Source organism: Orycteropus afer, unplaced genomic scaffold, assembly GCF_000298275.1.
Source record: "Orycteropus afer afer isolate SDZICR_OR568_19922 unplaced genomic scaffold, OryAfe1.0 scaffold00101, whole genome shotgun sequence".
In the NCBI taxonomy this organism is placed as follows: domain Eukaryota; kingdom Metazoa; phylum Chordata; class Mammalia; order Tubulidentata; family Orycteropodidae; genus Orycteropus; species Orycteropus afer.
Window position 1 is genome coordinate 1408100 of NW_006921688.1, and position 12388 is coordinate 1420487.

General features: G+C 35.3%; 1 protein-coding gene across 1 annotated transcript in view; it reads left to right on the top strand.

The window, feature by feature from the left end:
- STXBP5 (syntaxin binding protein 5) overlaps window positions 1-12388 on the top strand; it is a 268776-nt gene that overhangs the window by 51232 nt on the left and 205156 nt on the right. Inside the window, exons 3-4 of the mRNA XM_007943195.2 lie at window positions 6754-6835; window positions 9922-10022. Coding sequence (XP_007941386.1) covers window positions 6754-6835; window positions 9922-10022 — 183 coding nt within the window. The remainder of the gene's footprint in view (window positions 1-6753; window positions 6836-9921; window positions 10023-12388) is intronic.

Here is a 12388-nt window from a genome sequence, read left to right on the forward strand (position 1 = left end):
CTACAATAGCAAAGAGATTAAAACAGCCTAAGTGCCCATCAGCCGAGGAATGGATAAAGAAACTGTGGTACATACACACAATGGGATACTATGAAACCCTAAAGAATAATGTAGACACTGCAAAACACCACATAATGTGGATGAATTTGGAAGACATTATGCTGAGTGAAATTAGACAGTCACAGTCCACTGTTGTAAAATATCAAGGAAAACTTTATACATGAAGGAAACTTTATTGGTTACCAGAGGGAGGGGAGGGGAGGGAAAATTTCTAGATAGGTTGGGGAAAAAAAAATGTGTGTGTGTATATAAATATGTGTGTGTGTGTGTGTATAAACCAGAGCTCATTTATGGTTACCAGCGGTAGGAGGAAGGGGGAAAGGGGAAGCTTTTTTTTGCAGGGGGTGGATTGAATTTATGCTGATAGTGGTGGAATATTTTGGGGAAAAAAGGATAGCGATAATGGTGCCACAATATAAAAAATGTGTTCAGTGTTCCTGAGCTGTAAGTGTGGAAGCTGTTAGGTTGGCAGAAGTCTTGTTGTATTGTTGTGTTTTTACCGCAATAAAAGTTATAGATAGATAGATAGATATTTACTGCTTCAGAAACCCAGCAGGGGTCACTATGAGTCAGAATCGACTTGATGGCAGTAAGTTTGGTTTTTTTGGTTTATATATGCAAGAAACAATCATCATAGTTGAGAAAGGATATGAATGTTTATATCCATGATATGTTCTGGAGGTAATGTGATTAAGGAGAAAATGTATGTCAGTAAAATATAGGTACTTTGGGTTATACTTCTTAGAATAGAAATCACAAAGTAGTCTCACTTAATCCAGTTTGCCCTCCTAATTAGTTAGAGTGATGGCATGGGTCACAAGTGTAGATTTGTGTAATTGCTATTGGTTTTCTAAATGTGTAATGCTTATTGGGTTTGCCTGATGTCAGAATTAGCCCCAATCCTATTTAAAGGTACCATTCTTTCCACATCTCATTCTTGTGTACTCACATATAGTTTTCCTTAATGCATCTGACTTTAGAAATAGACTCATCATTCTTCCATTAAAATGAAACTATCAAGAAAGCTTCCTTTTATACTTTTCAGAAGGGATTCCCCCCCCCCGCCTCTTTCTTTTACCCTTTTTTTTTCCCTCCCTTTCCTCACTAGCATACCTACTTATCTTTCATTTTCTAAATTTATCTTATTTGGAGATAATGGTGTCAATACGTCTTTGGAAAATTGAGAGAAAAGTGATTTCTAGATGTTCATTGGAAAAACACGCCACTTACAATACAAGAATATTTAAGAAATATCATCATTTATAAATATGTCTTCCTTTTAAAGACATGTTTATAAAGGTCTTTTTTCCTTCATTTTTTCAGTTATTTACAAAAGCTTATTTTCTGTTTTTTATAAACATTGTTTACTATTCAAATTTCCTTTCAAGCTAAAAATTTTTTTTTAAAAACTATGTCTTAATAGGTACATTTATTATACCATAAATCATAGGTCACCAAACTATAGTCTACAAACAAAATCTGGCCCCTCGCTTGTTTTTGTAAGTAGTTATATGAAATTTACATCCAGTGTCCATAAATAAAGTTGTGTTGGAACACAGCCATACCCATTTGTTTATATACTATCTTTAGCTGCTTTTGCATTACAGCTGTAGAGTTGAGTAATTATGACTTAGCCCAAATGGCATGCAAAGCCTAAACTATTTATTATCTGGCCACTGACAGAAAGTTGACTGATCCTTCGTATAAAATATTATCTTTAACTTTTTAAAAAACTAATAGGGAAGTTAAAACTGCTTTTTTTTTAAAAAAAAAAAAAAAACACTTTAGCTTTTGAGTTATGTTGATACTGAGAACAAAGTGTTGCAGTATATATTAAAATCTTGTGTATGCTTGTATGTAGTCATTCACAAGAAACAATTTAGGCAGGGTTATAGAAAAATTGAAGGGATTTTGTGTAATTGTAATCATATTTTAAAATTTTCATTGAAACTTATATACATACTAAAGCAATTAATGGTCTCTCAATAGGTACAGTACTAAGGCAGTGTGGTTGGAACTGTTTTGTGATCTAATATATTCAGGGTTGATATTTTCTTGCATTGTTATGCCCAATGTAAGGTAACAGTCTGGCTAAAGTAATGAATGTGTTGTGTTAAATAATGATGGTGGCCACCATGAGTGCACTGCATGTGGCTTGATTTTCACATTGAATGTATCCTGCAAGCTAGCTAGGTATTACCTAGATTAGAAAATTGAGAGGTTGAGTAACTCCTCATCCATAGCAAGTAATAACAGCTACCATATGAACTGACTTAAAAGTGGTCTTCAGTTTTTGCCATCTTAGCTGTTTCCTGTGGCACTTAAAGAACATAATAGGATGACTACCCAGGGTACCCCTCTGGTGTTTTGGATTTAGTAAGTTTGTAGTAGAGCCAGGGTTCTGCCCATAGCCAGGATTGAGAACTACTATCCTGACATCTGTGTTCTTGCCATGCTACTATTTTATGACGTGTATAAATAATACCTGTTCTTTAAAATTTAATTTTAAACCTTTGTTATTACAAAGTAATGATTTATTATGAAAGTCTTTAATTTTGTCCCTTAGTCCTTGGGCTATTTTAGAGAAAGGACCCTGTAGGCTGCAGTGGCATAATACTGCACTATGCAAAGGAAGCAATCAGGAACCTTGGAAAGAAGTCACTTACCTTCTCTAAGCCACAGAATTATTATCTGTAAAATAAAGGTAATAACTATATTTCAGAGTTCCTATGAAGATTAAGTATAATTATGTATTTAAGACGCAGTGCCCAGAGTTTGGTAGATATTCAGTAAGCAGTTCTTAAAATTATACTAAGAAAATATATTTATTATTTTAGCTAGAAGTTAGTGACTGTATTTTATCAAAAATAGTGCAGTTTTATCTGGAATAGAATAAGAGTTAAACCAATCTTGACCCGTATGTGACTGACTTCCTGTATTAACTGACACATTTCATCTTCTGTGTATGCCCACAGCATACTAAAGTTTCCTGATCAGTAGGCTACTTTCTAGCAGGCTGTAATTAGTATAGCGTTTGCTTATTCTTTACGTACCAAGGATCAGTTACGTGTACTCCAAAATCTGTTTGTTGCCAGTTACATTTAATATTATAATCATGTAATTCACTTAAATAATTTATAAAGTGATGAAATATGAATGCAAAAAGAAAAGTTCTTTTATAAAAACATAAGTTGAATATTTTGGAAATACTTCATGAAGTTAAATCACTAACAATTTCCTTTTTGATAGGTATGGATAAAATAGTAAAATGATTGGATAAGAAATAAGAATACGTAAATGCTGCATTCAGACTTCATTACTTATGTCTTAGCTTCTATCAGTTGCCTTAAATTATGATCTGGTCAGAGAAGAGAGGCATTACTCCATTCATGTTAAATGCAAATTATAGAAAAGTCTATTAGTGCCAGAAATAATAATTTAACTGGAAATATTAGAGTAACTATACTGGAAGAAATGGTAAGGTCTATGTCATCATCTGAAAAAAAGATGATGGGTCAAAAGAAACATGGACGTTACTTTCTTTGGTTACTTTGTTCCACTCTAACAGGAAATACCATAAATGGTATGGCTTTAACAAACAGGAGTTTATTCTCTTACAGTTTTGAAGGCTAGAAGTCTGAGTTCAAAGTGCTGGGCTCTAGGGGCTGGGTGAAAGCCCCTTGACCTTGGGCTTCAGCTCTGCCTCTTACTCCTAGCCCACTGGAGGTGGAGGCGTCTCTTTACTCAGGCAGCTGCTGGCTGCTGAGGCTGACAAACCCAAGGTCAACAAGTAAAAAGGTACGGTCCTGTTATTACCAAACCACATGGCAGGCCATTGATTCAAGTCCAATTAAAGTACCAAGATCAGCAGAGCATGACAGGCTGCTGAATGAAAACTCGGCTGCACGCAGGGGCTGAGCATACCAGAAGGCCATTCCCAAAGCTGTAGATCATTCCCTTATATACAGGAAGCAGACTATGTCCCTAAAGCACCTACTCAGCTGCTTGCAGCAGATTCCACCATGGAGTTGATTGCCAGTCTCATTATGGGGAATAACTGCCACCAGCTGCCCAGCCACTCAACCAGGCCCAGCCAAGTTGACATACAACCTTCACTACCGCATTGGTCTAGCAGGATGTGATTGCACAGGACCAATATTGAAAATCTGAATTCTGATTTCCTATAGTTGCATTCATTTAGTAGCCAAAAAAAAAAAAAAGAGAAATTGCAGGTATACTCCTGTTGTTAGTTGCCGGCCCTACCCATGTTAATAGCATGAACACTGTTTGCAGAGTAGAACTGCCATATAAGCTTTTCAAGGCTATGATCTTTTGGAAGCAGATTGCCAGGCTTGTCAGGCACCTCTGGATGGGTTCTGACTGCCAACCTTTAGGCTAGTAGTTGAGAATTTAACCATTTGCACCACCCCGGGACTCCAAAGAGTAGGATACTAAGCTTACCATACTTAGTTTGTTTACAGAAAAATAGAAAAAAATTAACTTCTAGTAATAAAATAGAAAAAAAAAATCCATTGAAAATAAATACATAGAAAAATTTCTATAAAGCAAAATGAAAAAAGGCTACATAGAAAATAGGATTTTAACCTATAGTGTGATAATTTTTTTTTATTAAGAAGAGCCCTGGGGCGTTTGTTAATAGAATGCAGAGACAGTGAAGGAATCCCTGAACTGTGCAAAAGGTGAATGCACACTGGGCTGCAAACTGAAAGGTAGGCAGTTTGAACTGCTAACCAGAAGGCTGGTGGTTCAAACCCACCAGCCACTCCTCGGAAGGAAGGTTGGGCAATCTACTTCTGTAGTGATACCACCTCTCAGAAACCCAAGGAGGGGTCGTTACGAGTGGGTTCCGACTTGACAGCACATAACAACAACAACTAAAACAGAGATGCCTCAGAAAGGCCTGGTAAGCTACTTCCAAAAAGTCAGCCATTGAAAACCATGTAAAGCACGGTTCTGTGACCCACACGGGGTCACCATAGGTTGGAATGGACTTGATGGCAACTGTTTTTATTGTCCGCATTTGTGTATGTGAGTTTGTGTGTGGAGAGGTGTAATTTTATTAAATCACATCAACTTTTATTTTTAGATTTAGCTTTTTATTTTCTGTTGATATTTATTAGTGAGACGTCGGTTAGTATAGTAGAATTTTGAAACAGCCAAATTCTGATTTCAGGTTTATAAAGGAAAATTGCATATAATATTGCCAAGCAGCCACTCCTCAGAAGGAAGGTTGGGCAATCTACTTCTGTAGTGATACCATCTTGGAAACCCAAGGAGGGGTTGCTATGAGTCGGGTCCGACTCAATGGCACCTAGCAACAGCAAGCATATAGTAATTTTTGTAAGTGGTAGGGTTTGTTTTCTTTTGTTCTTGAGTCTGTATAGGAGGAGCCAGGATGCTTAGATTTGAATCTCATCTTTGCTATTTTGTAGCTGTGTGACTTGGGACACTCTGTCCTTCAGTTTTCTTATCTGTTTAAATGGGAGGAAATAATAATAATTCATAAATTATGAGGTTGAAATGTAGAATGTTTAATATACTGTCCAACACACAGAAAATGCTGTGTAAGTGTTGTTATATGTAATTCAATGAATAAGGAAGGCCAAAGAAGAGTTGTTGCTTTTGAGTTGTGGTGTTGGTAAAGAATACTGAAAGTACCATGGACTGCCAAAAGAACTTAACAAATCTGTCCTGGAAGAGGTATAGCCGGAATACTCCTTGGAAGCAAGTTTGGCCAGACTTTGACCTACTTTGACCATGTTGTCAGAAAAGACCTTTCCCTGGAGAAGGATATCATGCTTGGTAAAGTGGAGAATCACTGAAAAAGGGGAAAGACTCTTCAACAAGATGGATTGACAAGGTGGCTGCAACGATGGTCTCAGGTATAGCAAGGATCGTGAGGCTGACGCAGGACAGGGCAGTGTTCCGTTGTGCTGTACATAGGGTTGCTATGAGTTGGAGTCAACTTGACGGCATTTAACAACAACACCTATTTTAAAAGATTAATACACTCATTGGTGATATAACATGCTTCATTTAGAAGCACAGTTAGGTCATTTTTTATTATATAAAAATGCCAAAGCAAGAATGAAAATTATAGTAGAAAAGATGGTTTTTAAAAGTGATTTTCCAAAATGGCATTTGTCTACTTTTGAGATTTGTTTGATGACTCAGACAAAATTGGATGCTCTGCAGATGAACTACCATTTCTCCTCCCTTTGTTATTTTAAGTTTTAGAAGAAAATTTGGACCAAAGTAAAACATATGAGCTATATATTGTCATGTTTTTGTATGTTGTTGGTTTTAGTACTTCAGATTTTGTAGAAGGAACAGTTGTTATGTGCCGTCGAGTCGGCCCCGACTCGTAGCGACCCCTCCTTGGGTTTCCGAGGCAGTATCACTACGGAAGTAGGATTGCCCAACCTTCCTTCCGAGGAGTGTAGAAGGAACAGTTCTCTTATTTATTTTAGATCTGTAATCTCTGAGACTTCTGATGATCAACAGAACCTAGTTTACTGATACATTGATGTATATAATAAGCCTAATTCTAAATCTTCAGTGTGTAGCCTTAGTGATTATCAGGTCATCAGAATATTGATTAGTCTGTTACAAAGCATCATTATCCAAAAAAGCTCACAAAAGCCATAAGCTCCTTAATGGAATCGATGACAGCTTTGGTCGTCCGGGAGTAGAATGTTACTGCCAGCATGACAGCGGAGCTGCAGTAATCCAGCTCCAGTTCCTGATTAATGAGGTTAGTGAACTGCTTTCTTCTATTACTCACATATGAAATAGGGCCACATCTTGTCTTTCAGATTCCTTGCATGCATTTATATTTAAGTATTTCAGCAAATAGAATCTCTTATCAGTCATAGATAATAGTATTTTACTTTAAAGCATCATCACAGACAGTAACATAAATAATATAAGAATTTTTTTTCAAAACAGTGTTGAACTTCGTATGGTATAAGGTAAATATTTTTTGGTGCATTTAAACTTTGTTTTTCGGATATTAAAAATTATATAACACAAAAATCTGTAGTAACATATTTTTAAAAGTTTGAGCATAAATACTTCTTCAATTCATTTTTTTGGTATACAACTAGGAAACTAAAATCCATTAGAAACTGGTTACTACCAATCTTTTTCAGTAACATTCTAGGTTGTGTTACTTTTTTGTTGAAGTAATTGACAATGTCTTTCCTTTTGATAGCCTATAAAATGTGGAAGGAGTTAGAGAACACACCACTTTATCAAAGGAAACATTGTTTGCTGATTTTTTTTTTTTTTTTTTTTTAAAGTACTTGCAGTTCTAAGACTGGATTACTCCAAGTAGTAATAGGCAAGGAATGCTGGTCTTAGAAAGAGGGAAGAGGAATTGCTGCAGAAAAGACTAAGGTCTTCAGTTAAGAGGATATTTTGTGAACATGTTTGTTACTAAATCCTTGGCATCTGTGGAATAAGTCCTTAACTGTATGTGAGAGAAAAGGTATTGAATACCTCTGGCTTTTTGGCATATGTTTTATTCATATCAGAGGATTTAAGAGGAGTATCATGGATCCAGAGCTAAAGATGAAAAATTCACTAAAACTATTATCTAAATAATATGTAATATGTAGGTATTTCAGAGTCAGAATGTTTTTAAAAACTTGAGCATTCTTTGTAGAACTAAGTGACAGGTATTGTAAGGCACTAAATTACAAAAGAAGATCATAATGTAGAAAGTTATTGAACCCTCTCATGAGAATTTAAGATTATTTTTCCTTTTTTAAAAAAATAACTTTTTACTTGAAATAATTAGACTCACAGTTTCAAAATACAGATGTTCCGTGAACTCTTCACCTTGTTTCCTCCAGTAGTAACTGCAATTTAATGTAATTACAATACAATATCAAAACCAGGAGAATGACATCAGTGCCATTCTGAATTAACTAGACCACAGACCTTATTTAAATTTCACCACTTTCTAGCTGCTTTGTGTGTGTGTGTGCCTGCATGCGTATATGTATAGTTTTGTGCAGTTGTATCACATGTATAGATTTGTGGGACAGTCACCACAATCAAGATGTAGAATAGTTCTCTTACCACAAAGGAACTCTGTGCATGTGTGTGTGTGCTTGCATGCTGTGCGATTGTGTTATGCAGTTTGATAACACATATAGATTCGTGAGACAGTCACCACAATCAAGATACAGAGTACTGCTATCACCACAAGGGAACTTCCTTACTCTCCCTCTTTATAATCACATGCCCCTTAACCACTAACCCTATCACCATTTTCATGCTTTTATTAAGATTATTTTTTAAAGCAGTATATTAGCTAGAATAAATAACATATTGCAAACTGATTACTTTTTTTAGAAATTTTAAGTGGCTTAAGCTGTTGTTATTCACCTTACAGGATTCCTTTCTCTTCACTAGGATTCTTCATGGAGTTCTTCAAAATGACCATTTTATTTTACATTCTTAATTGTTTCATTTTAAAATGTTTAAACTACACTTTAGGATACCTATTTTTAAAAAATAGCTTAACAACTATATGAATTTTTAATAGGGCATCCTTGAAAATCTGACAATTGGGAATGCCCACTTGCTTTCATTTTTGTTAAAACCATCCAGAGGCCAAAGAGACCATAGGTCAGCAGTTATTACTACTTTGGCTCTAAGTCTTATCTTATACTTTAAGATTTTAAGATGGGGATCTATCTTGAGAAAGATGATGTAGTCTAAAATTGGTGGAAATAAGAATGAAGAGTATACATTTTTGATAACCTGAATCTTTTGAGTTTCTCTCCTTCAAACCCATGTAGATAAGAAGATAATATCTAGTGAAAGGGAGAATGTAGCAGTCAAATTATAGCAATAGGAGTTATACAGTAAACTAGCCCTTACAGGATTATTTTGGAGGGGATTTGGAGAAATCATTTGTTGTAAATCTTTAGAGCTATTTTAATCTTCCTGGATGAAAAACACTTTTATTTTAGAAGAGGGATATTTTTAATTTTCCCATAGTAACCTAAAATTTGAGATTATAAATTTTGTGAAATTAATATTAATTCCTATGTTATACCTTTTGTCATATTCTTCTCTGGTTATCTGACACCTTTGAGGAAAATTGTTCATATGTCTTAATAAATCATCCGTTAGTATAGAGATTCTTAATCCTGCTCACACAATAGAGTCACCTCTGGACGTTTTTTAAAATACACTTTCATAGGCTGTTGTTTTGGAAATTCTCATTTGTTGGGTCTGAAATAAGGCTGAATCCTTCTGATGATTCTCACATACTGCCAGAATTTTCTTCTCCATGTGTAATAATAATTAATTAGTTGTTTTAAATTTGTAAATTAGTCAGATTTTTCAGCCCTTCGGACATTGAAGTTACAGAGTGCTGAATGATACCTTTATTTTCCATACCATTCTAATGGTAGAACTATAATATTGGCAAAATACCATCATTAGAATTTGTCTTCAGACTAATAAAACGGGCCATATGTCATATTTAACCTGGTTGGCCAAGGAAGTATATGTAATAGTGACTAAATAACGTATAGTCAGCTCATATGTAGTTAGCTTTCAACCATAGTATTCAACTTTTAGTTTATAATATATTCAGTTATAGTTTAAATTATCAGTTAAAGCACATATGTGTTTATACGCATGTATACATGTAATGGATTTATATACATATGCTGATTAGAATTTTGGCAAGGCAAAAGTTTCTCGGAACTAAATCTATGGGCAGAAGGTTTTGAACTTTGGGAAGGAGATTTTTGGCAGCTATTTAGTAGCATAATGTTTTTAAAATATGTATAAAATGTATTATAATGTGTTTTTAAGGGAGCTCTTGTGAGTGCCTTGGCTGATGACACATTACACTTATGGAATTTACGTCAAAAGAGACCTGCCATACTCCATTCACTTAAATTCTGCAGAGAAAGGTAAGAAAGAATATTTGCTGTTGTATTGTGAAACCTACTCTGTTTGAATTTTATTATTTTATTTATTCATTTATTTTGTAAGGGAAATACCTATAAACATTGATTTAAAAAGAAAAACAAAAAAAAATTTCTAAAAGTTCCAAGGCCATACAGTTAAAAGTGAATTTCCTTCCTTTCATACCCTTCTTTTCCAGAGGCAACCATGTAAATTTATTGTTTCTCCTTCTAAAAATATTTGTAGTTTGTGTACATAAGTAGAAATCTCCCTTTATACCTATCCGTCCTTTTTTTTTTTTTTTTTGCATAGAAGGAAGAGGACTGCTCATTCTTTCTGTAACTTATTTTTGCTTCACAATGTATCTGACAAGAATATTTCATATAAGGACATTTAAGTCTTCTTGAATCGCTTTCACAACTTCAGGGTATACTGCTGTAAGGAAGTACCATAATTTATTCATCTAGTCCTCATCAATGGAAACATATATCATTTCTAGTTGGCTGCTTTGTTGTAGTGTTATGTTCGTCTCATAGACTTTGGACATGTTATCAGGAGGGACCAGTCCCCAGAGAAGGACATCATGCTTAGAAAAGAAAAAGTCAGTGAAAACAGGAAGACCTTCAACAAGATGAATTGGCACAGTGACTGCAACAATGGGCTCAAACATAGGAAGGATTGTGAGGATGGTACACGATCAGGCAGTGTTTCGATCTGTTGTATGTAGAGTCATTCTTGAGAGTCTGAATCAACTCAGTAGCACCTAACATAAATGTGTCTTAGTATACATAGATGGTATACCCATTCCTCACTTATTGCCATAATTAGTAAATGACCAGTAGTTACATGAAAATTGGTATTATGGGAAAATGGAGGATAACCACATCAGATCACAAACTGGAGCATGACTGCATCATTACATAACTTCTGAATTACACCATTGCACCAAATTTCATCATTACGTAACTGCCAAACCATTGAGAATCATGGCTCAGCTAAGTCAAAACATGACCTAAGCCATCACAACCAGCATTAATTTCTCCTCACACCTCGGCATTCCTTACTGCCAGACATACTGTTAATGCACAAAACAGAAAGTAGATTTTTAACTATTGCCATAAATGTGAAGTGTTGGATAACAAAATAGTTGGTAAGTGAGGAACATTTGTGAATCTATAAGATAAATGTGTAGAATTGGATTAGCCTGGTCAAATACATTAGCATTTTATATTTCAATGAATTGGTTGCTCTTCAAAGAAGTGACATCAATTTGTACTTCTATCCATAGTGTATACAAATGGTAATTTTTCTCTTTCTACTTAATTTTTCTAGTGTGATAAGTGAAGAATGATACCATGTTGTTTTAATTTGCAATTTTTTATTTTGAGTGTCACAAGCATCTTTTATGTACTTATAAGATATCTGTACTTCTTTGTATAACTCTTTTCTTTGTCTATTTTTATTGTCTCTTTTTCCCATTAATACTTAAAAGTTCTACCACTTGTTTGTCAGCTTGCCTTACTGTGGTGGCCTGCATACTGCTGTGATGAAAGTAGCTGTGCCACCGCTATTTCAAATACCAGCAGGGTCATCCATGGCAGACAGATTTAAGTGGAGCTTCCAAACAAAGAAAGACTAGGGAGGAAGACCTAGCATTTCTTAAAAAGCCTAGCCAGTGAAAAACTTAAGGGTAATGGTGGAACATTGGTACATCCTGGAAGATGCTGGAAGGCACTCAAAATTTGACTAGGAGGAACAGCTTCATCCACAAATTGGAATAGAACTTGATGTGGAAGGGGTAAAACATTCAGGACCTTCATTTGCTGATGTGACACAACTTAAAAGAAACAGCTGCAAACATTCTATGGTAATAAGAACATGGAATGTATAAAGTATGAAAAAAGAAAATTAGAATTCATCAAAAATAAAACAATGATTAAGGATTGGTATCTTAAGCATTATGAACTGAAAGGGATTGGTATTGGCCATTGCCAACTAGACAATCACATAGTCTGTTAGCCAGGAATAATAAATTGAAGATGAATGGCATTGCATTCATCATCAAAAAGAATATATCGGGATGGCTGACAAGATGGCGGACTAGGCAAAAAGACTGCACAGACCCTCTTCAACAAAGAAAAGGGAAACCAGTAACACAGACACAGAAGATAATCCTGGACCCCTGCACCTTGAAGGGAAGGATATAGAAGTGGACTAAACCCCAACTAGCAGAAGAATTTGCGTGAAAATACCAAAAAAGGAGACAGACAGAGCTGCGGTCTGGCAGCGATCCTGAGTGATCCTGACGGCACAGACAGCTTGGAGATTCCCGAGTGGTGGTAGGACCTAAGAATTAACCTAAAAATCACCC